We start from the raw sequence: 26,175 nt of genomic DNA, 5'->3' as shown, positions 1-26,175 counted from the left end.
ACCATGGTAATAGTGCTAAGAAGCCAATTGAATTCAAGGTTTCCATGGTAATTTCAATACCAATTGTGTCAAAGTTACCAAAAAAGTAAGCTTTGATGCATTCACTCTACTTTTTCTTTCCTTTTAAATCAAACATGAGAACACAATATATATTGGACAAGTTACATGTACATTGGATACATTTACTGCTTCAACCAAACTGATCTATCCCCATATACATGATAGAAAAAAGGTGAGTACATATCAAAGTACTGCAATTAATTATTAAGAAATTATTCAAATTATTTCATCTAACACTAACAAAGGCTGCAGGGAAGAAACAAAAAAAGGTGAAAAATAGTACTTATTCATGATCCATAGTTTGAATTTGTAGAAAAATATCTATAATTAATTATAACTTCGTATTGTCATATACAACTCTGTTTTGTAATCAAAACAATTACATGCATCGAAAAATCACACTTAATTGAACAGTTAACACACATATTTCAAGAATTTTATTTTTTTTATATAGATTTTACATCTATAGACTGTAAATATTATATTTTTCTATTGCTTAAACTGTGTTCTAAATTTCATATATATATACAGTGCAGTCTATGTCATTCTATATGACTTTACTATTGCTCGAGTACTAAAGGGTACGGGGAACTAAAAACAAAGAACTGGATTTCTGGATTTTTCACAAACACTTTTCATAAACATTCATAAGTCAAGCAAAACATAATATATAAATGCCTTGCCTTTACTCATATCTTGCTTTTTAATTTCATAGGCTAATAATATTCACCCCAAAAATGTCAAAAACTGATTAACTGTGAGAGCTCACTACCCCTATATTCTTATAATCATAAAATTCAGTAGATTGATAGAATTTTAGGCAGAGAGAATTAAAGTCTGTTGAGTAGAGGTAAGATTCCCCAAGTCATGGTAGCAAATACTACAGTAGCGCCCTCTACAGTTTCATGCAAGTTCCTAATTACAGCACATGCAAACAACATGCGATCACCTGTGGCGGCAAACACAAACACGAATAGTTTTTTATGCAGATTTGTAGATACAGTACACTCTGCCTAAGTTGACCTTGGGCAATTCTAAAACTTGTATGAGTCAAAAGAAAAGAAAAGTCCCAATTTTCCCCATAGACTCATGTATTTAAGTTCAGTGTATAAGCCGACATTTTTATGTCGAAAAATCACCTAAGTCGATCAACTTACTGAACAATATACATGTAAATGGCACAGAAAGAATAACTAAAGCATACTAAAATTTCATCAAACAAAAACTAATGTGAAGGCCATCATTCCTTGAAGTAGATATGTAAACAAATGGTGCAGAAAGACTAAAGGAAACTAGAATTTCAAACAAAAATTGAGGTGGAAATTGAAAGGAATGCAGTTTTGACACATAATCATGTCTATTTCATTGTTTTTTTTTACGAGGTTTATGTACATTTCAATAGCATGCAGGGTTAAAGTTGCAGGAAACTATGGCCCACATTCTAAACTGAGTTTAATCTCAAGTCTGGTTTTCAAATTGTGGTATGACTATGGATAGCCAATTGTGAAGCATGACTATGGATAGCCAATTGTGGTATGACTATGGATAGCCAATTGTGAAGCACATCGCTGACTGTAGAGGTTAACATTATCAGCTCATCTTTCTCTCAACTCATTCTGAACTATTTCCGAAGGATGAATAGGATAGCTTCCTTCACCATTCATGAGTAAAGGTAAGAGCAAAGTAAGCATATGAAACATACAATGTAAGGAAAATGTTGACATTTTTTGGCTTTCCATAATTTCAGCACAAGAGTTAGACCATACTCAAAGTTAAATCTGACTTCAGAATACAGGCCAATGAACTAAAATACAGTACACAGACTAAGGCCAATATTTTTATCTATGTCCATTTCAACTTTATAGCCCGTGATCCAACCCAGTGCTAAAAGTATGGGAAGCCAAATGCTGTCAAGATTTTGATAACGTTTTTTACTTGTTATTCCTTTCACTGTGCTCTCTCTTCACGTTACAATGGCGAAGAAAAACTAATTCAGTAATCATTCCTACACACTTATGAATGACCCGAGTACAAGATAAGCTGACGAATCGAGCCTGTATTGTTGAAGATTTATGTCACAACTGGCTACCCATAATTCAACCACAAATTTAGGCCAGGGTTTAAATTAAACCCAAGTTCAGACCAAGTATGGGGCATTTAATTAAAGATTTTTTTCACATGAATGCTAAAGCAGCAAAGTGTAAACGCGCAACAAGAAAAGCGTGAAAAGATTTGCAAGGCTGATGATCCAGTATTAAATAATATAATAGAAATCACCTCGTAACCAAGTAAAATGCATGTAAAAGAGAAGGGAGCTACAAGTACACCTTTCATAGATAAAACCTAACAAATGTCATCAAAAGGTTTTGACCCCTAGTCTAGTCATTTATACAAAGCTCTACATAATAAAACTAAATAGATGTGTATATCTGACATCTCCTTTGAATAAAATACGCTGTAAAATAGTTCTCAACTATAATATATAATTCACAACAAGTAACATATGCTTTTAAGTACTGTGATATTGTGTATGATATGTACTAGTTGTAATCTGAATATGATGTACTGGGCCCCATTTCATGAAACAATTTGCAATAACAGTTAAAAGCTACTGAAATCCTTCAATCTGATTGGCTGATGGTAAATTTGTTGTAGAAATTCTGCGATTGTTACCACAAAAAGTCTTTATGAAATGGGACCCTGGTTTTCTGACAAAAGAGGGCGCTTTTTATCAAAGGGAAATGTTCATTATCAACTAGAGTATAGCAAATCCTGGGGATGGTTTCATCAATATTTTCATCCGACAAGTTGTCAGATCTGACATCTTTCCATGATTTTGATTGGCTGAGAGGCACTGTTCCTTTGGTAACTGTCGGATAAAATGGGACTTGTCGGATAAAACGTCCGACAAGTCCTTTCATGAAACGCCCCCCTGGATCTGTTGACCTCTGTAACATTGATTGTTTGTCATCTGGGTGCCTAAGGAGAATGAAGTGTTGCAATCAATTGCAGCTTGTTCTTCAACCAATCAAATGACTTGGCTTTCACATCAGGTGACCAGGGATGATCATGTGACTTAATTTTCACATCAGGTGACCATGGATGATCACTTGGCTTAGTTCCTATATCAGATGACTACATGACTTGCTATTCACATCAGATGAACTGGAATGAAATCATGACTTGATTTTCCCATCAGGTGACCATGGATTATCACATGACTTGATATTCACATCAGGTGACCTGGGATAAGTATGTGACTAGATTATCACATCAAGCATAATGAAATATGACTTGATTTTCATCAGAGGCCCTGGGATGATCATATGACTTGGCTTTCACATCAGGTGGTTTGGGATGATCACATGACTTGGTTTTCACATCAGGTGACCTGGGGTGATCACATGACTTGGCTTTCACATCAGATGAACTGGGATGATTATCACATGACTTGGGTTTCGCATCAGGTGACCTTAGCTGATCATGTGACAAAGTGATCACATGACTTATCGGGAAAAGATGCAGGCAGAGTCGGTGGTGAGCACATAGTGGATGATTGGAAGCATGAAGTTATACACCTATATATACTGTCAAGAAATCAATGAAACAAAATAAAAAGGAAAAGATAAAAGGCATACATGCTGTATGTACATTATCATAGTGAAATGTTGTATATGAATAAAATATCATACAACGTAATCTCCTAACCTCTAGTTTTAGGGGTGATTTTTGCTCTGTAGGAAAGAAACATTTCCCTTTGGAGTGTAGTATAAAACTAAACAAAAATAGGGATATGAAATTGTGAGAGAATCTGAGAATTATCAAAATATGATATATTGGTGGTACGTCAAACTAGTTTGGAGTTCTGAAAAAAAAGAACTCTTTAAAACTTAAAAATATCTGCAGAATTATTGAATAACTTCAAATATAGTGCAAGCTTTTTTCCCGCCAAAATAACTAGGCAAGCTCTCGAACATGACATTGCTTTCACAGGTAATCCCAAGTTAAGATTTATTTCATGGATTTCATATATAATATACCTCCTTCAAAATGTGTTTTTGTTTTTATAAGACAGTACCAACCATCAACAGAAACATTCAAGTCCCAGTTGAAAACTTATTTAATCTCCCATTAACAGTTTAATATTGTGTTTATTCAGGAGAATTCAAATTCTATTATTGTTTGTTTTCTATTGCTGTTGTGTTTTGTGTTTTCCTTGAAGCGCCATGAGCACCGAAAGGTGGACCTGTGCGCTATATAAGTAGCCACCATTATTATGATGATTATTATTATTATCATTGTGATATTGTCAATTATCTTTTGTGCATTTCAGCATTTTCATGATATTTCAGTAGAGCATGATGAAAAACCTTTCATTGCTTCATGATGGCCCGAGGTACAGCCAAATGATTGCACATCAGGCTTAAACAACATTTTCTCCAGTGACATTTGCTCAGGTCTTAATATCTCAGAGGGGATAGGGTTAGAATTAGGATTGTAATATAGTTTTTGGTTCAGAATAATGTAAAGATACGAATTAAGATGATCTTTGAAGGTTTCCATGGTGGAGAGAATATTGGAGGTTTTTACAGTAAACACCATGTATGTAGTCCTGAAAAGGACTGTTTGTTATTCTTTCTTGATTGTATGTTAGCTCTGAAAAGAACTGTGAAGTACCGGTAAACAGTTCTTCATCAGGGCTTCTCTGATGAAAATCATGTCATATTTTATTATGCAGTTCTTGATTTAGCTCTGGAGGTAAGGTTTTGTGTTTGAATTAACATGCAGAATTTTCATTAGAGCAACTGTCATGGAGCCACACAACAGACCCCATGGAAACCAGTGTGTACTGGGCTACTCCATAACCGTAGAACCAAGAGTGTGTGTTTCATAAAGCTGTTTGTAATACCTCAGTCACATTTCCATAACGGCGGCCATAAGGCGAGTCGAAAACAGCCATCTTATTCATTTTTATTCAAACAACCTATAATATGTAGCTGGTACAAAACCGTTAAAATAGCCGTTTTTGACTCGCTGTACGGCCGCCGTAGGGGAAATGTAACTGAAGTATAACATACAAATGACTTTATGAATGTATGTTGATCCTTTCTTTGGGTAAATTAAGCGAACCGAATTTTCGATAGTGTGGATATAACTCCTAAGAGAGGCTCACCGGTTACTTGTAAATTTGCTTGTAACTTTATACAAACAACTTATGAAACACCAACCAGGTGGGTGTTTCATACAGCTGTTCGTAATGACTTTACGCATGACTGGTGACCATTTCTTGTGCTAAATGATATTCCTACGTAAATGATTTAGTGCCTAAGAACAGGTTCCAGTCATGCGTAAAGTTGTGCGAAACTTTACCAACATCTTTATGAAAGACCACCCTGACCTAATGGCACTAATTTCAACAGGGTAAAGTAGGTACCGGTATTCATACAGCACCCTTTTGGTCGCCACGGACCAAATCCGACCAAAATATGGTAGTGGAGGTTTTTCATCATGCTCTGCCAAGATACGATGCCTAAATCGCTGAAATGCAGAAAAGGGTTTTCTTTGTGACACCAACACTTTGGTAAACCTTGGAATGCTTCAAGTACTAACCTGTTACAAAGTACAATTGAAACCACTGCAAACCAACGCCCTATAGATTATTAAACGCTGCAAATTTATCCTCCCAGTTTTTGGCCGACGCCTGCTTCTTCTTCTTCCTCCCTGCGGCCAGTATCCTTGCCTTTTCCATCGTGGAGAGCTCCAGTCCAGACTTGTTGCTATCGATGTTTAGACTAGCTTGCCTTGTAGTGGGTGGGGCGGCGGGTCTGGCTGGAGGCATAGACTCAGACTACACGGGAGAAGGGAAAAAAATTAATAAAATTATTTGAAGATAGTGTTTTCAAGTAATCAGTCGACAATATATGGTAACACCAGCACCATCATCAGTATCAGCATCATTATTATGAGTTGTAGTAGTAATAATGTTAGGAGTAGGAGCAGTTGACGTAGTAGTAGTAGTAGTAAGAGCAGTAGCAGCAGTAGTAGTAGTAGTAAAGGTAATAGTAGTAGTAGTAGAAGTGGTAGTAGTAGTAGTAGTAGTAGTAGTAGTAGTAGTAGTAGTAGTAGTAGTAGTAGTAGTAGTAGTAGTAGTAATAGTAGTAGTTGTAGCAGCAGCAGTAGTAGTAGTAGTAGTAGTAGTAGTAGTAGTAGTAGTAGTAGTAGTAGTAGTAGTAGTAGTAGTAGTAGTAGTAGTAGTAGTAGTAGTAGTAGTAGTAGTAGTAGTAATAGTAGTAATAGTAGTAGTAGTAGTAGCAGCAGCAGCAGTAGCAGTTATAGTAGAAGCAGTAGTAGCAGCAGCAGTAGTAGTAGTAGTAGTAGAAGTAGAAGTAGTAGTAGTAGTAGTAGTAGTAGTAGTAGTAGTAGTAGTAGTAGTAGTAGTAGTAGTAGTAGTAGTAGTAGTAGTAGTAGTAGTAGTAGTAGTAGTAGTAGTAGTAGTAGTAGTAGTAGTAGTAGTAGTAGTTGTAGCAGCAGCAGCAGTAGCAGTAGTAGTAGTAGTAGTAGTAGTAGCAGCAGTAGTAGTAGTAGTATAGTAGAAGTAGTAGTAGAAGTAGTAGTAGTAGTAGAAGTAGTAGTAGTAGTAGTAGTAGTAGAAGTAGTAGTAGTAGTAGTAGTAGTAGTAGTAGTAGTAGTAGTAGTAGTAGTAGTAGTAGTAGTAGTAGTAGTAGTAGTAGTAGTAGTAGTAGTAGTAGTGTTGTAGGAGTAATAATACCATTATCATTCTGTATCATTATTACCATTACTATTATCAAATTATTATTGTAATTGCTGTTCATCAATTATTCATAATACTCTGAAAATGAATCTGTACTTTCTTCGGTTAATTTGCACATTTGTCCGATATTTTGGAGCTTCTTCTTTCATCATTTGCTTTCCAGGTTGGATGGGGGGATGTTAAACTTACCTATACCTCTTCCAACCGTAGTAATAGCAAGCTCGGGGGAGAGAATTTAATCTTTTCATAAATCTTTACCCCTACCCCAAACAATCGCCACCCAAATCCACCACCAACGTTTGAACCATGAAATTTCACATAGGAATGGAGGCAGGGAGGTTTTTTTTCAGTCAACTTTGATACTGTATCTATTGATATAATTTGTGTATTTTCCACACCCAAATAAAAATAAAACGTTTCCCAGAAAATCATACCTACAGAAATATACCTCTTTCCTTCACTATGAATACACATACAGTAAAATAATGAACCAATACATTTTCTATTTAGAGCTACAGTATGAATGATATGGTATGTTGATAAAGGGGAATCATAAAATTTCCTTTTTCATATACCGCTAAGAATTCATTGAATCATGTCAACAAATGATACACAAATAAGTCTGTTGGACCAACAATGTCATACTTGCTTGTCACACGTATATGAATGAATATTGCTAAAATGTTCTGAACTAATAACCATGAAAAACAAATCATCAAAATAAATATGGAAATTTATTTGTTTCCTTGTAAATGACGCTGTGTTTACCCAATAACCAACTTTGTATCAAAATAAAAGAGCAAAAACAATAATGAAGAGACTTCATTGTAATCCTACCTCAAAACCAAACTATTAACAAATAAGACTGATTGACAGTCCTTGATCCAGTAAAACAAAGGATAGTGATTAATCGTAAGCATGATTTTCATGATTGATTGTACATTGTAGTCAATGCAATAAATCGTAAAAGAAATATTCTACGATGAATGCTATGCTTTTGTGTTATGGGCCTCCAATGGCTTATCATATGAACATCAGGTGCCCGTAACACAAAACTTCGCAATGATCGTACATGTAGAACATTTTTTTACGATTGATTCCACTAACTACAATGCTAAATCGATAGTAACATCAAGCTTACGATCAATCGCTAACCTTTGTGTTACGGGCCCCAGAAGTCAGGGCCATGAACACATACTGTACAAGTTTCATGCAGAAGTTCTGCAAGTTTTTCAAAGCTAATTCCCATTCTTATCAGAGATAAAAGATGTAGAATAGGTACAGTGTAAATGGGTACTCTGCAAATTTTTATACATGCACAGACCTTACACTTTGGTTTTAGCAATTTACATGGTGAATACTGTATAATGTAGAGTCTGAATTAGTGAGACTAGCATCATTATGGACTGTTGCACTGCATCTACACTGACAGAGTTTGGAGTCTAGTCTTCACTAGTCTGGTCTTAAAGTGTCAAATTTAAATCTGTTAATGCAGACTAGCCTCTTTTCATAGCAGCTGTCTAGTCTCCTGTGCAAACCCATCACTCGAGCTAATGGTCTGAATGTGCAACCTACTCAGTCATGCCTTGTGTGTACTGATGGCCTCTCGAATAGAAACAGCAAGTTTTGTATGTGCTAGCCTTTGCATGGAGACACACTTGTTGATTTGATTTTCAATCAGGGTCTGTGCCTGCAGACTAGCAGGTGTACCCATTATTTTGCCTATGATGATGAAAAAGAGGATCACCCATGATTCAATAATGTATCGATCATTCTAAATTGCATATATTCATGTAAATTTCAATGTTTTGTTATTTACTCTTCAATGAAATAAAATAAATACATGAGATGGTTATGGGATTCACCAAGTGAAAGACGCTCAATCAAACTTTTGGTATGGAGCCTAAAATGACAAGCATGCATACAAACAATGCATGAAATAAATCATGAATACATGAATATTGTACAGAATACAAACAAATAATGGGGATTCCAGGCAAGCAGAATCACACACATACAATGAATATATGAATGAAATGGAATTTCTCTCAATCCAAAAGTATGACGATATTTTCTGAAAGAAAACTATCCAATGTCATGTAACTGTAATCTGGTTCCATTTCTTCACTTTATCTTTTTCTGAACACATTATGCCTATGATATTGATAACAAATTTGCGATAACACTTAATCTGAAAACCCTCCATTTGATTGGCTGACAGAAATTGTCCATTTGTTATTAAAACAAGTCTTTATCATGCGGGATCACGATCATAAATGTTCATTCGTGGTGATCACCCGTAATTTCATTCGCTGCAGTGTGTTGTAGGAAATCTTTCATAAATATGATTTTTGATAACAATGAAACCAATACGATGACGGTAAGTGTGATGAAAATAGCCTTAATAACCGGTCTTCGAGTTAAGAATTTCTTCTTTTTAACAGAACAACAACACTGAGAGATGCATGCACAGTATGAATAAGGGAAAAAAAGAGTAGAGAAAAGGAGAAAAAAATATTACCTATATACTTGAAGTAAATATATACATATTAAGTAAACAATATTAAGTACACAATAAGAAATAAAAGAGCATGCATGTTGCAGTATGATTAGAGCCCTACATTGTATCTAACAAAGAAATTCAGATTTATCTGATCGATCTTAACTATGAAAATCCAGTGAACCGAAGTTACCGAAGTTACCGAACATAAAGTTGTGCAAGCCATTTGTACATTTTTCTTACATCATCTTTCACACATGTTCAGGGTGCTTCTCATTTACTTCCAATAGGACACTGTGTACATTTCATTCGCATACAGAATTATAACATCCATGAATTCCCACAGATGAGATCGATCACGGCCCTGTCTTACACAAAGAGTTGCGATTGATCTGGGCCCCGTCTTACAAAGAGTTGCAAATGATGATAATGATCTGATCAATCTCAACTATGGAAAGCAAGCAACATCACCATCTAAAGAGCATGATAGTTCAAAATGTTTTCTAGATAGTATACATTCATAAATTCATTATTTTCTTGATAATTTGGTGTGTTCGCCTTTGTTTACAAAGGACATTTTGCAAATTTCTTGTAGAAAAAATTATGACACTGATGGATTTCCTGAGAGTTACGGTTGATTGGGTCAATTGTAATTTGTAAGATGGTGCCCATCAATCAAATCTATGAATTTCAGAATCAAGATTGATCAGATCAACCGCATCTATGCAATTCCACAGTCGAGATTGATCAAATCAATTGCAATGCCTTGTTAGATGAGGCCCTTCAGTTTATCCTTTTTTCTAATCATGTATGTGTGAAAAAGGGAACCAGATTTGTCGTACAGTTATTGCAATAAGCAAGCTCAATCATAGTGATAATTATAAAGAACACAACAAGGGCAAATTATAGACGGAAATGTGTTTCGTCTTTTATCACGGACATCAAGGATTTCTGAATCACATCAAAGAAGGTAATGTCAGATATAAAGTGAAACAGAAAATGAATGTAACGTTTTATTCATAGCTCGTAGGAGAAAAGAGTGATCGAGCTATAAGGATACAAGGACCATGAATTACGAATGACAAATCAAACGCAAACACGCTGCATTGTTACTTTGGGATAGCATGATTTTTCATCAACGATGATGCTCATCAATTTCAAGGCATGCCAACATGCATCACTTCTCAGTTTGATCTAGTAGGAATAACTGGTGAACTTGGAATGCTTCCTATCCAAACCAGGGTGACCAGATTTGGAGTCGAAATAAGGACACGTCAAGTCAAATCAGTGGCATAGTGAACCAAAAATTTTCAGAGGGTTAAACATGGCATAAGTGGCAACATTTCTATACAGCTGCAAGCAAACGAAGGGTGCGGCTATAAAATATTGACCTATTTTTTAGACAAAAATTTTAGACTTTGACATGATAGTCGATGTCATATTTCACCTTTTTTCCTACTATGCATATTATGAGAAAAAAGATCTAATGCTTGAATATTCTCACACAAATGTGTTCAAAGTCCTGAAATATGGGACTAAACGGCACCCCGGGCAGGGTCATACGGTAGGGGGGACAAATTACTGAAATACGGGGCTGTCCCTTGAAATCCTGGAAGTCTGGTCACCCGATCCAAACTCCAACTTGAAGCAGCTCAATATGAAGTGATTTCATGGAATTATGAGAATAAAAGCTTAATGACTGATCATAAAGCTAAGGGCCCGTATTCTGAAGTCAGGTTTAACTTAAACTCGGGTTTAAAGTTGTGGTCTAAGTATGGGAAGCCAAAAGTATCAAAATTTTTATTAAGTTGCATGTTATGTTTACTGTGCTCTTTCCTGATTCATCAATGGTGAAGACAATCATCTATTTATACTTCCTACTCAATTATGAATGATTTGATAGCCAAATAAGCTGAAGTATGATATCTCTACTGTAAGTGAATAATGTAACAATCGGCTCTCCATACTTAAACCACAACTTTAAACCTGAGTTTAAGTTAAACCCGACTTCAGAATACGGGCCAATGTCTATGATTGATACACAATCACACAATCAATTCAGCACTAGGATCAATCGCTAAAGTTGATGTTACAGGGCCCTGTTGCATAAAAGTTACCAGTTTATTTTCAAATGGTCTACTGCCAATTCGTCAGATTTAAAACTTGTCCACTATCATCTGGTCTACCATCAGTTCGTCCACTATCCAGATGCTTTACTTTCCATTTCGTCCACTCACCATTTCGTCTGCGAATCAGTTGGTCCAATAGCCATTACCATTTGGTCTAATTTGACTAAGTGTTACTTGGGCGTAATGAATGAAAATAAAATGAATATTAGACCAACTGGTTACGAGACGAAGTGGTCATAGACGAACTGGTGATTAGATGAAGTGATGATTGGACCAAATGGTTGTTAGACGAAGTGTTGATGGACGGAATGGCATTAGACTAAATGATGGTAGCCCATGTGGGGAGTGGACGAGTTGGCAGTAGACGTATTTACCAAAGTTACCATTACGGTAACTTTGCCATCCATAGGTATCTTTCATGGAATCCTTAAAGATAAATTCCAGTTTTGGTAACGATCTCAAAATGACTTTTTACAGAATCTAATATAATGACCACCCAAGTGTCTGTTTGTATGTATAAAAAATATGTGCCAAAGGATTCTGGCAGAAATTGTGTAATTGCTGAGAAATAAGCAAAATAAGCGCGGATTCGGTCACTTCCGTCGGGTCTTCATTCCAGCAATAATAATACACTGTCCCACGTGTGCCTATCTGTGTTGGTGATCTTCAGTGTGAACATTTTTCAGCGTAGATTTCAAGATTTCACAAAGTTCAGTTGATGTAACTGTACCAGATCTAGATCCTCGATGATATACTGACAATTAAGCCTGGGTTTTACAGACTTTCTCATGAAATCAGTGTTTACTGCGACTACTGGCATTTCTCTTTAATTTTAATTGGCAGATGAGCCATGTTACCATGGTAGTTACCATTGGATGGCAAAGTTACCATGATTATAGTAACTTTTATGCAACAGGGGCCGATTGCACGAAAGGGTCTTTGCAAGGACAGTCTTTCGTGTCGCCCATCTTTTATGATGCGCCATGTGAAACGTATTTTAAATAAATCATCTGCAAACATATTTCATTCGTCCGTTAAAATAAACAAAATATTTCTTTATAAAATGATGTGATATATCATGAAATTGTATAAAATTTGATTTAAACGCAAGCTACCGAATCTTATTCTTTATCATAAATTTCAGAAACACCCCGCTTATAGCGTATCATAAAAGATGGGCGACACGAAAGACGGTCCTTGGAAAGACCCTTTTGTGCAATCGGCCCCAGTGTCCTTGATGGTGAATATTACTGAATAACATGCAGGTGAAATGTCCTTTAACTGGAAAACTATGGATGCATCTACCTGTACTGCAGCCAAGGTGGCATCCTGTGTTGACCCTTGGACCTAAGGGAGATGGACATTCATCGGTTAGTCAAAGGTCAAGTCCATCCCAAAAAATATTGATTTGAATGAATAGAGAAAAATCAAACGAGCATAATGCTGAAAATTTCATCAAAATTGGATGTAAAATAAGAAAGTTATGACTTTTTAAAGTTTTGCTTGGTTTCACAAAACAGGGAATGCACAACTCAGTGACATACATGCAAACGAGCCAGTCGATGATGTCCATCACTCACTATTTCTTTTGTTTTTAATTGGTTGAATTATACAATTTTTCAATGTTTGCAGATTTAAAAATTAGGACTAACTTGACTGAACCATATAGTATTAACAATGCTGGCTACACAAGTTCAGGGAGGAAATAATCATTGTTTCACTTGACAATGATAACATTTGAAAATTTCATATAATAAAATACAAAAGAAATAGTGAGTGGATGATGTCATTATTCTCCTCATTTGCATACTGACCAGGATGTGAATAAACTGTTTTGTTGAATTAAGCGAAACCTTAAAATGTCATGATTTTCTTATTTCACATCCGATTTCGAGGATTTTTTTAGTGTTACTATTTTTGGATTTTTGTCTTTTTATTAAAATCAACTATTCGTTGGGGTGGACTTGTCCTTTGATGTAATCACTAGCATGCAACTGACATTGTCCTCTGAATAATATTCTCTTCATATTCAGCTACTTTGTTCCTTGTGAGGTCCGCCGTCAAATAAGCCATGTGTTGAAAGAAGCAGTTCATGTTTTACTTCACAAACTCTATGTGCAGAAGATGATAAATCTCTTAAATCCCTGAAAACCAATGTGCATTCCTGGCTTTGTACCTTTGAAAAGTTTTTTTATTTGGGGAAAATGTAGGCATATTTCCAGATAGAGGCAATATTCTGATTGATTGTTAATTATTAACAGAACCATAGAATCTTCCAGGAAATGATAAATAGATCAACTTCAGACATTGCTCTTGATTTCAGCAAACATAAAAATACAAACCAGAGAATGAATACATACCCTCGTAGGTTGATGAGAAGGCTTGGGCTCTGGTTCCGGTGTCGGCTCTCGGACAGGTTCCGGTGTCGGCTCTCGGACAGGCTCCGGCGTTGGCTCTCGGACCGGTTCCGGAGTTGGCTCTCGAACAGGCTCAGGCGTTGGCTCTCGAACAGGCTCTGGCGTCGGCTCTCGAACTGGTTCCGGCGATGGCTCTCTAACCGGTTCCGGTGTCGGTTGGCGCTCTGGCTCCTCAATGAAAGCAGGAGTGTCCGTCTCATCATCTATGGGTGGGGCTGATTCCACATCAGGAACGGTGGCTGCTTCTAAGATTGGTTCAGGTTCTGGCTCAGGAATGTTGACTTCTGGCTCTTCATCTCGATCCATGGGTGGAACCTGATCACCAAGGTCATACGAAATTCATTGACAATAAAACTTATTTCTCTTGACACTTTCAAGTTGAAATGCATGTGGTCCGACTCCAAACCCCAGATGCGACATTAATTTTTCTGATAGCAACATTGCATTTGACCAAAGGGTGAAGCAACATTCGCTCCTGCAACAAATGCTCCGGGTTTAATTTCATCTAAGATGTACATGTAGGATTAGGGTTAGGGTTGCAAAAGAGTTTTATGTTAGGTTTAGGTTAGGTTAGAGTCGGGTATAGTGATAAACCCACGGATGAAGTTGGTAATTAGATAAGCGCATGGAATTTAGACTGGAGCAATTGTAGCAAACATCATGGCATCAACAAAAGTGCAGTAGATGCATTCCTGGCAAGAATATCAATTCCCTACAGTGCTTGCACACCCGAGTGGCAACATGGCAATTATGAATAGATATGAGCCATAAAAAATTTCATGACTTTCGCCTGACAAAATATTGTGACCAACATCAGATGAGAACACAGAATCTGAAGTGTAAAGTTGTTGGCTTATAGGGGCAAATTCCTTGCGTGAAAGCTTGCACACATTCCCATGACCTAGAAACAAAAATAACAAGGCCTAAATTCAGGCTTTGGCACAAAAATACATTATGACTTTCCTCAGATTGCAAAGAAAATCTAAGGTGCACAAAAATATCCTTGTGGAACCCCATTTATACTATAATCTACTTACTGGAATGCTTTCTTCCACATTGACTTCTTCTGCCTGGACTACTTCATCCTCTACTTCTCTCCTCTCTTCATCTTCTACTTCTGCTGACTGCTCCTCTACGACCTCCTCTTCCTCCTCCCGTCTTTGAATCTCAGAATACTGATGCTCCTCCTCTATCTCCGTTTGTCTATCTGGTGCCGATTCCTCCTGCGCTTCCACATTCACCTCAATGACATCATGGTCACCCATCATATCCTTGGCATCCCCATTCATAATGTGCACCTCCCCTTGAACTTCTAGGTGGTCACCGTTTAACCGCGGCGACTCCTGCTCGCCCCTTTCCGCCATACTCTCTTTTATCGTGATTCCATTTCGTCTGCAGTATGCATCGAGTTCTCTATCTACGACGAGTAGACTGGTGGAGCCGCCGCCGGCCTTGATGCGGGCGACGACCTGTGTGTGTGTTTCGCGTTCGATGTTGGTGCCATCTACTTCGATGACTCTGTCTCCAGTTCGCAGGCCGGCTAGTTCGGCTGGTGATCCTGAAGGAGAGAAGATAGAAACAAAGATATATATTGGAAAGAAGGTGATCATGAGTGTAGAATGTGATTGTGGCTGGGTTCAGACAAGATACATAGAAAACCCAAGACAGACAGACAAACAAACGGACAGAGATAGAGGAACAGGGCTCAAATTATTACAGGATTCAAAGGGGCAAGGCTACTTTTTCAAAAAGGCCACTTTTAATATATAACAAAGATATATTAGAAAGAAAGTAAATATCATGAGTGTAGAATGTGATTTTGCTTGGTTTCAGATAAGATCCATAAAAAACACGAGACAGACAAACGGATAGAGAAAGAGCAACAGGGCTCAAATTATTACAGGATTCAAAGGGGCAAGGCTACTTTTTCAAAAAGGCCACTTTTAATATTAAAAGGGAAAGGGAAGGTGGTGCTTGCTTTAGGGGTTATCAAAAGCCATTAAAAGAGAGCATCCATGGTAAAATGAACTTCCAATGAGACACATGTACTGGATTACCATGTGACACCAAGGCCTCATGCAAAAAAGGGCACCTGATTTGGCCTTAGATATAAAAATATTTGAAAGGGCAGCAGGGTTGTTTCTGAGGGCATGGCTTAGGATGGCCGTGGATAATTTTTAGGCCTGGGGTCAGTTTCATAAAACTTGTTACAATAACAAATTTACAATAAGAGTTATAAGCTATTGAAATCCTTCAATCTGATTGGCTGACAGTAAATTTGTAATACAAATTTTGCATTCACAAGTCTTCATGAAACAGGACCCTGGAGAGAGACAGAGAGAGAGAGGACAAGATCAAGGGAGATGATAACTGATTTCTGTGGGTCCCAATTCATCTCATATTCAATTTCAATTAGAATTTCAGCGTCATGCTGGTGATGAGATTTATCTCTAGTTTTGTATCCCTTTGTAACTAGAGATGCTTGGCGGGTCGCGCAGCCGAGCACATATATCCCCGAACCCACCGCGTCATCCGTCATTGCGATATATAAAGCTCACACAGAAATTTGACCAAAAAAATACAATTATCATGGCCGACAATGACCCTAGCATGCAGGTCCCCCAAGTAACCATTATACCTGCCTCCCCTTTGACTAGATTCAATATAAATTGTATTATGACAAGTTTTGGCGAGGTGTATTTCTAATTACTTGCTTTATTAGTACAATGTCAATAGGGAAATAACCAACCAAAGCTGTGTCAACACACATGGACAGAGTCTATATGTGATTTTAAAAAAATGTATGAAGTGTCTAAAAAAGGGATTTTGAAAATTGAACGTTTTGAGGAGACTGCCAGTTCATTAACAAGTAAATTATAAGTTTATTAACAAGTAAATTATAAGTTTATTAATTAGTAAATTATAAGTTTAAACCACAGCTTCAGGAATTTTATTGGAATTCCTTTGCCAAGGCTCGACATTAGCGGTGGCCCGGTGGCCCGGGGCCACCAAAAATTCATCTCGGGCAACCATTATTGAAAAAATGTTAAGTTTTGGTGGCCCGAATCGGGCAACCAATAATTTTCAAAGTAGCGCAATTTTTCTCCCGATTTTGCATGTTTTATCAACTTTCTACAGTTCAAATTGCAAGCCAATTCGTCATGCGCCTTTTTTATTAATCTACACACAAATACACACACACAAAGATTGCATAGTCATGACAGTACGTAGGCCTACCGCTAGCATACAGTAACTATTATTCAGCCGGCCACGCCGGCTGTCTGGCTGAGCTTTGTGTGCATGAAACCACTGCAGCTAGCTAGCTAGCTGTGCACGAGCAGACTATTCAGACTCAGGGAGCTGCGATACGAAATGTTACTGCTAAGAAACCTTCCCCAGAACTCTGAAAATCTACGTCAAAGTCACATTTTACACCAATGAAATGCCCTTCTACAGTCCGTATTACTGAAACCTGATTATCTGCAAGCATTAAAAGGAGGAATTATGACCTCTCTTTTGACTCAAAAAGACCGATTTCCAAATGCATTAATACACATAAAACACATAGGTGAGTACATCAGAGTCCCATATGTGCATTTGTATGTATGTTGATATTTGGTTTATTTCGAAGCTGTGTCTCTTCTAGCCAAAAATAAACAGGCAGCTTCTTTCTTTCTTGTTTACAAATGACTTCTTCAACCACTCTTAAGGAAGTAAATACTTTGGGAAGGGATTTCATTGATATGAAATGTGAATTTTTCCATCATTTTGTCAAATATAGGGAAGGAATTTTCTCACTTTTTTTTTTGCCGTTTTCTCTTTTTTTTCTCTCATTTTTTTTACAGTGATTAAACCATTTATACCCCTTCCCATTGAATATGCCTGATTAAAGAACATGTTTCTACTGAATAATAATAATTTTCCCCATTTTTTGATAATTTTGTCTTATTCATCTTTCTTACATTTTCTTTTGTTTTTTCTCAAATGTTTTTTTCCTGTTCTTTGTTTTTTCTTTCTTCATTTTTTCTTTTGTTTTATTTCACTTATTCATTTTTAAAAAATTTTGATTTCTTTTTTCAGTATACTATTCTAAAAATGATTTTTGTTTATTTCCCCCTTTTACACATTGTTCTAGTTCTGCAGCATATTTTTCTGTGATTTTCTCCTGCTATAATATGCTGGAAAAGAGAAAATAAACTGGATTTGGGGCCTGCATAATCTAGGTTTTATGATCAAAAAGGAAGAAAGGAAAAATAATTGTTTTGTAAATCTATCTGAGTTTGCTATATGCACTATTTATTTACTTTTATACCATTATGAGTGTGTGTCGATACGGAGATTAAGAGTCCACAACCTGGGAACAATACAATTCTTTTATTCTCTTTCAATCATTTCATATTTACAATGATAGAACAATTTATACCTGTAGGGACAGTGATTTTCCGTTTCAAAAAATGGCCTTTTCCGTTTCAGAAAATCTCAAATTCCGTTTCAGCACGTCAGAAAACGGAAATTCCATTTCCCCATAGACATTGTACACACGGAAAAGTGACAATTCCGTTTACACATTTAATAGCAAAATCAAAGCGCATACATTCGCACTGGCCAAAATTTGTATCTGCTACTGACTGTACCAACAACACAATAGAATCCGTTCTAATCGGATCTATGCTGATTTATTTAATGATTTTTCAAACTGATTTAGCATGCATACATCCTCACCTTTCACATAATTAGCATTATTTTACGGTGAAATTAAATTTCATCGATAATTTTGGGGGTTTTGGGACATCGTTATCATCAGTCAACGACTTTCGCCAATCCGCCATCTTGGATTTTAAGACCACGATATCGTGCTGTTACATCTTCAAACGTAGAGGGCAGCAACACACGACCGTGCAGTTGAGCGATCTGAAGCGATGTGAAGCTCAACCCGGCCGGCCGGGTACGATCGCGGGGTACTATCGAGTGTGCTGATGTCAAGAGCAATCACGATGTGTGAATTGTCATGATTGTAGCGAAGTGAGATCGTGTTTTCTGGGGTTTTGTGGCCATTTAATATTCTCATTTTGTTGTTATTTTGGAGTAATTTCTGTTGCTATTCTGTGTATTTTGAGGGAAAATACGTTTTCCGTGATTTTCCGTTTGAAATGCCACTTTCCGTTTCAAAAGGCCTTTTCCGTGAATTCCGTCCGTTTTCCGCGATCGCGGAAAATCACTGTCCCTATACCTGTATATTACCACAAAATAAGCAAAGTAAAATAACAGCAAGCACGATTTACATACAAGATGTACAAAGAATAGTGGTACGTGTTAGTGACTGCAGAATATTTCAATTTGTTTTATTCATTTTAAATTAATGTTTTCCTTAATATTTTTCGGGCCACCAAACTTTACTAATGGGCCACCAAAAAAAATTATTTGAAGGTTTTGGTGGCCCAAACGGGCCACCACCAAAAAAAGTTAATGTGGAGCCTTGCCTTTGCAATCATTGCCAATAATTAATTTCCAGAATATACTCCATGTTTGAACAGTATGCTTGGATAGTCTGTCCTTCTAGAGAGTAGGGATTCTTTCAATGTTATCCATACACACTGTAATCATAATATCTCGACTTATCTTCTATAAACTATTCTATCTCCTGTGTTTTTGCATTGTGTGATGATGTGTGAAAGTGTGTGTATGTGTGTGTGTATTTGTTTATAACCCTTTTTATCAGTTATGTTATTTGTATATTTGTAGGGCCCCCGGCTATAAAGCAGTCTTGCTTCTTAGAGGTCCTGACCATTAAGAAACTTGTAACCTGTTTTTTTTAATATTTTGAATTTGTTGTATGATGTTATTTTTGTAAATATTTTTGATGTATTTTTAATGGTCAATGAATTGAATTGAAATTGAAATTGAATTTAAATATATAAATAGGTCTCCATAAATCCACATCTACATACAAATATGCAGTATGTCGGTAATGTTCTGAAGGTGAAAACCTAAACTACAGTATGTAGGCCGAGGTCGACATACTCTACATGTACTGTACAACATACAGGTAGTGTTTCATGTGTGCCAATGTGCACATTTGAGTACAGGTGTGTACACTCAAATCCATTCGCAGATCTTTAGAGCGTCTTTTGTGCCATTATTAGTGCTGGAATACATTATCAGTACCTGCAGTAAATGTCAATCTACCGAATTATCAAAGGCTTCAAATGTTCCATTAATGTAGCAGGGTAAACTTCTCATGACTACACAGTAATTTTTGTACAAAATAAACATGCACATGTAATATATAATCGATGGCAAATGTTTGTTTGATGTACAAGTAACTACGTGTGGCAACAAAGTACAAGTAACTACGTGTGGCAACAAAAATAATTGATTATCGAACTTATTGGCAAGTGCATAATTTATTTTCCAATTAATATCTAAAAACAGGTTTTAGGAAAATTTGGAAATTGAATTATCATTTAAAACTTTTTTCCCCTGCTACTAATATTAACTTGGTGTCAGTGCGAACTTCCTCTTTGATCATCATTTGCACTTGCACAAGTAGGTCAAGGGATGGATTTCTCTTCATAACAATGCAGTATTGTATTTAAGCCCGAAAGTGAGAACACAGCCCCTCCAGCAAGTAATGAATACTGTTTGACTAGGATCTCATTGCACTGACTCGTGTAATGAATACCAAGCTCACAATGACCTTGTTCATACTGCATAGTGTAAATAATTACCACACTGTACAGAAATGGGGACTACATTGAACAAGCACTGCCATGTAGACGGAGGGAAAGGGAGGGGGAGCATTGGACCCCTAACCCCCCCCCCAAAAAAAAAAAGTTCCATGATTAAAGACAAAACACAAAATGGAAGTCATGAGAAAGAGAAAGAAGATGAGAATAAAGGTGAAATACATGTATGATGTAAATTTATAATTTTATGAATATTAATAAATTATTTAACAAGATTATATATTTTTAATACAATGTCAAAATATGTGTATTTTGCTAGCTTGCAAATTTTAGAAATTTTGCCTCTATATGGCAGCTAGGTTGTGCCCTCATTTCTTATTCATTCATTTTATCAGGTTTAATGGAGGGGTCTCCCTTACAAGTAAAGTTACAGTAAGCAACCTTGCACAGCCTACAACTATTGAATGCATACTATTCATATTTCATGAACATTGTGATTTGAACAAACAAAACATAATTGTAATCTTTCCAAAACAATTGCCTTGTTCTAACAAACAATCCATCCACTCTGTAATGTTCATCACCCTTGTAATTTACCACACAGTCCCACTGTACATGTATGAAAACAAAGTGCTTTCTCTATAAAGGATTACAAACTAATAGGCTTTTTTACAATGTAGGCCCTATGTGGTGATAGTCGTTTATTTGATATTCTGCTAAAAATAAACAAATAAAACCAAACATACCCTTCAACCCTCATCCTACTATTGAGATTGTAAACAGGATAGGCCCACTTTGTATACTGTACCAGTACTAAATAATTTGAAGGTCAAAAAACAAATGATGTGTTGGTTTAAAGAGAAATACCAGTAGTTGCTGTAAGCACTGATTTCATGAGAAAGTCTGTAAAACCAGGCTTAATTGTCAGTATATCATCGAGGATCTAGATCTGGTACAGTTACATAAACTGAAATTTGTGAAATCTTGAAATCTACGCTGAAAAACGTTCACACTGAAGATCACCAACAGATACATGTAGGCACACGTGGGACAGTGTATTATTATTGCAGGAATAAAGACCCGACGGAAGTGACCGAATCCGCGCTTATTTTGCTTATTTCTCAGCAATTACACCATTTCTCCCAGAATCCTTTGGCACATATTATTTATTCATACAAACAGACACTTCGGTGGTCATTATATTAGATTCTGTAAAAAGTCATTTCAAGATCATTACCAAAACTGGAATTTATCTTTAAGGGAAATGTAGTATGTACATTACATGTATTGATTTATGAATGATAGGTAAACTTTCTTTTAATTTTAAACAAGTGTAAAATATGGACTATAATGACTGGGGGAGTTTCAGTATGATGTACTGGTATCTCCGATTCTCTGCCGATTACACATCAATTGGTGAAACGTCATTTTCATTTTAAGAATCACGGAATCGTGGTGTAAGAGCATAATGTGTATTATTTTTTTTTAAGTTTAGCATGTTCCATTCAAAGAACTACACTGTAGCCTGACCACACATTGACCTCCTTCTGCATACTATACACCCTTGTTCTCTTGGGATGTGTTCAATGTTGGTTTCAAAATATATACAGCAACATGAATCATGATTCAAAACGTGGTTATGAAACATGGATATAAAGAAACAAAGGGTGTGTTCAAAGTCCTTATTCCCAGTCGTAACAGTAAAGGTCTTTCAAATCACTATTCAGAGGAAAATTTAGACGTCTGAAAAGATGCGTTTGTAAACGTGATCAACTCAAATTTGACGGTCTTGAGCATCGCGAATGCGACATTGAACACAATTGAGTTTTGAAACGTGTTTAAATTTAATCTCACAGAGGAAGCCTACACGAACGGACCTATATTGTGATGGGTCAAGCTGCGCTATTAAACCAAAGCGGGAAATTTAAAGACAATCAGCATATAAACGGCTTTATAGTTTCGACACTGAACAGTGCACCACTGATCGTATTTGTGTTCTATGTTTCATAATTGACTTTTCAATCATGATCCATGTTTCCGTTTAAATTTGGAAACCGACACACCCTGGCTCACTCAAGCCCTCATTGGAATGTTCTTACAATACCAATCAAATGATCACTACAAATCAATCATTGGCAAATATGTTTATGTAGACATTCACATTGCATTGTCGTCTCTTCGCTTTTAATCATACATGGTTAATCACTCACAATAGAGGTCTAAATTTCAAGTCAAAGAACAAATACATAATGGTACCTTTACACACCTCTGATTCAACAAGGCAAGGTCAAAGTTCGAAGATGATTCTAACTTGCTAATCACTTGGCAATTGTTTAGGCTCAACAAGTTAGTTTATCTTCATGGAGTAGTGGGATCCATGATCTACATGTAGATGTTCACTCTAAATTCCAAAGATCTAAAATAAATCCAGATCGGCTTGAATAGTTACCAGGTGAATATTAATGTTGATTTAGAATTAAAACACGTTGATTTAAAAATATCTCTAAAAGATTTTAATTTATATCTTTTGAGATTTAAACGTTAATCCTAAGATTTAAAATAAATTCAATATTCGGCTGGTCACTATTCACAACCGATCTGGATTTATAATAATTCCTTGGAATTTAGAGTGTAAGAAAAATCAAAAGTATGGGCCGAGGGCCTACTCTGGATTTGGCTTTATCACTCTGCGTATTTTGGGGGAAAAAGCACTTAAAAGTGCAGTACAAACGCTGTGACTTTGTTGAAACATGGACCTAATGGTTGAACTTTCATTCAATATTAAGATTGAAAGTAGCTCTCTCAGTAGAAACACAACCTTCGCAACTTGTAGGTCTGAAGCAATAAAATATCCACAACTATTTTCAATCACAGGGTTTTTAAAAACTTTATAAGCATCCTTATCCCTGAAGTAAATTACCTACAGAAACACTTAATTGTAAAAACACTGTTAAAAATAGCAAGCACATTATCTAAGCCTGTATCTATAACATTTATTGTTTAAAGTTTTAAACAAGTCATTAAATAAGTTTACAATAAAAAAGGATCAAAACATAGTTTAAAAGTTAGAACGTTTTGTTAAACTTGAATCAGGCTTTACAACATGCTATTTTCTCAATGTGTGCTACATGTACATACATGTACACAGTAAACTGTATCTTTCCCTTATACCATTCTCCATTTTAATATGCTTGCACTACCATAAAACCAATATTATTGTTTGGCAACATTTCCCCCTTTGAATGGATGCATGCAGATCTCTCAGTATTCATGATAATATGATTAATTGGCCTCCATAATCCTCCTCCATTAGGAGTTTTGAAAGGTCAATAAAAGTTTTGAAGCAGAATGTCTCTGCATGCAGTGCAATTTACAGTCATTACGACCCTTGGCGTGATACTAATCGAACGAAACGCAGTCGGCCCTTTGGATTACGAGGCATATATTAGGACAAATATAGCACATTGTAAATGTATATATGTACAGTACTTGTACATGTATGTTGCCCCGCAGGTCTAAAGTTATGGTTTAACTATATTGTGACACAAACCTTCAACAGTACAAGTTTATGGTATCAGCTCATAATGATCATTCATACATTACTTGTCTAGGAACAATAATTTGAATATTGTTCTTTGCCATTATAAAATGTGTGTGTCTGTTTTTCTGCCATATAACTGTATTGTACATGTAAACAGTGTATGTAGCCCAGGGTGACCAGACGTCTCGTATTTCCCGGGATTGTCCCGTACTTTGCTCCTGTGTCCCGGCGTCCCGACAAACCCTTCCCGGGACGCCTATTTGTCCCGTATTTCAGAATATTGAACAAAATGTAGTTTTAAAAGTGACGAATTTTCATTAAATAACCAACAGCTGACGAAGCAGGGACAACAATTAAATCGATAACTGTAAACTTTTACAAATTCTGCGGTGATTTCTTGCTAACCCAATACATTGCAAACGAACTGGCCTCCAGCCTGTGTGTGGCAGGCTACTAGCTAGGCATGTAGGATCAAAGCAAATTCTCAATGGTGCAAACAATCTCACATGATAAACAGTTTTTCCACCACTAATAATCACAAAATCGGCAGGACTATGGATTCTCAGATTAATGATTTGGAGATGTAATCGGAGGAACAAGTTATTGACTTTTCATAGATCTAGTTTTTCAGCTTTCGTTTTGGGTCTTGGTGTATACGATGCCATGTTTCACCTGTAAATTTTTAAGTTTGACAATATGTTTCACTTTGAAATTTTATTAATTTCTAAAACATTTTTTCAAGAATACATTTAAAAAAACACCAAATAAAATTATGATTTTATTAGATGATTGGATTTTTTATTTACTTGAAGTTTGAACTTTATTCCCTTTTCTTTCTTTTATATACATGTATACCTTATCTTTTCTGCTTGCCCTTTTTGTTCCATCTATCTTTATTTCCTCTCTTTCTTTCCTAGACATTTTCTTTTCTCTCTCTCTGTTCATTTTTCTTTCTTTCCTTCTCTCTCTTACTTTCCTTCTTTATCAAATATCCTTTTTTATTTCCTTCATTCTTTCTTTCCTTATAATTACCTTGGCTTCCTTCTCTCTTCTTCTCCTGATTCTTTTCGTTCTTTTTCTCCTCCCATTATTTTCTCTTTTTTTACGTTCTCTCCTCCCTTCATTCTTCCCCTCCGCTCTTTCTTCCTTTCTTTATTTTTTCCCCTTATTATTTTTTTCCTTTATTCTTTCTTTCTTTTCTTTCTTTGTTTCTATCTTTCTATCTTTCTTTCCCTTCCTTTCTTCCTTCCTCCTGTTTTCTTCTCTCTTTCTTTCTTTCTTTCTTTCGAAGAAAGAAGGAAACATGTTTATTTCCTTCATTATTTCTTTCCTCCTTCTTTTTCTTACCTTTCCCCCTTTAATTCTCTCCTTTATTTTGTCTTTCAGACTTTCATACCGTGTTTACACAGGGACACGGCTCGGGGGTTCAACACGCGAGCCGTGTCGAACACGGCAATTTTATGCTGTGTAAACGCGATCAGTGTGATCCGCGAGCCGTGTCGAACACGGCTTTTTTGATCCGCCAAAATCGTAGGTTTCAACCCGCGAGCCGAGTCAGATTCGGCATTTTTTTCGTGTGTAAACAGAAAGCCGTGTCGAACCCTCTTGACCTAGGTCACTGCGCGCGCTTTCACTTTTGGCATTGTTGTTGTTCGCACGGACAAGATTCGATTCCAGCGGTGAATTTCCCGCCTTTAATTTGCGACGTCATTATTCTTCTTCCGTTCGAGATCCGCGAGCCGTGTTGAACTCGCCTTTTTATATGTACGTATAAACGCGATCACAGCATGCCCTCTTCGCAGCGTTCGACCCTGCTTGAGGATTCAACACTCGAGCCGAGTCATGTGTAAACACGGTATTATTCATCTTCCCTTCCTTTCTTTCTTTTTCTTTCTCCCTTTTTTTCTTTCTTTTTTCTTTCTTTCTATATTAATTTCATAGAATGACGGAAACCTTATATTTTATCTCTTTTATTATTTCTTTCATTCTTCTTTTATTCTAACTTTCTGTTATTTTTTTCTGTTTTCCTTTATTTTCTTTCCTTCTCAATCATCTCTTTTCTTTCTCCTT

At 36.4% G+C, this 26,175-nt stretch overlaps 1 protein-coding gene across 2 annotated transcripts; it reads right to left on the bottom strand.

The window, feature by feature from the left end:
- Window positions 1–168: 168 nt before the first annotated feature.
- On the bottom strand, window positions 169–15,503 carry LOC121417102 (protein TsetseEP-like). Of its 2 annotated transcripts, XM_041610678.1 has the most exons (5): window positions 14,916–15,503; window positions 13,822–14,193; window positions 12,767–12,808; window positions 5,671–5,908; window positions 169–3,647 (listed from the first exon to the last, which is right to left on the bottom strand). In XM_041610678.1, exons 1-4 carry the CDS (start codon window positions 15,486–15,488, stop codon window positions 5,711–5,713), a joined length of 1,185 nt encoding a protein of 394 aa, XP_041466612.1. In that variant the 5' UTR covers window positions 15,489–15,503; the 3' UTR covers window positions 169–3,647; window positions 5,671–5,710. The 2 variants fall into 2 exon arrangements, with proteins under 2 accessions (XP_041466612.1, XP_041466613.1); XM_041610679.1 differs by lacking the exon at window positions 12,767–12,808.
- Between the last annotated feature and the right edge of the window lie 10,672 nt (window positions 15,504–26,175).

This window comes from Lytechinus variegatus, chromosome 6 (assembly GCF_018143015.1).
Source record: "Lytechinus variegatus isolate NC3 chromosome 6, Lvar_3.0, whole genome shotgun sequence".
NCBI lineage: Eukaryota > Metazoa > Echinodermata > Echinoidea > Temnopleuroida > Toxopneustidae > Lytechinus > Lytechinus variegatus.
This window is presented reverse-complemented; position numbering and strand designations above follow the sequence as displayed.

Bases quoted from the DNA above. Each gene is read 5' to 3' on its own strand.
- LOC121417102 (XM_041610678.1), bottom strand. From the start codon at position 15,488: ATGATCACCTTCTTTCCAATATATATCTTTGTTTCTATCTTCTCTCCT. The intron at 14,194-14,915 runs GTAAGTAGATTA...CTTGGTGATCAG, and splicing joins ATGTGGAAGAAAGCATTCCA to GTTCCACCCATGGATCGAGA. The intron at 5,909-12,766 runs GTAGATGCATCC...TCTCCCGTGTAG, and splicing joins CCACCTTGGCTGCAGTACAG to TCTGAGTCTATGCCTCCAGC.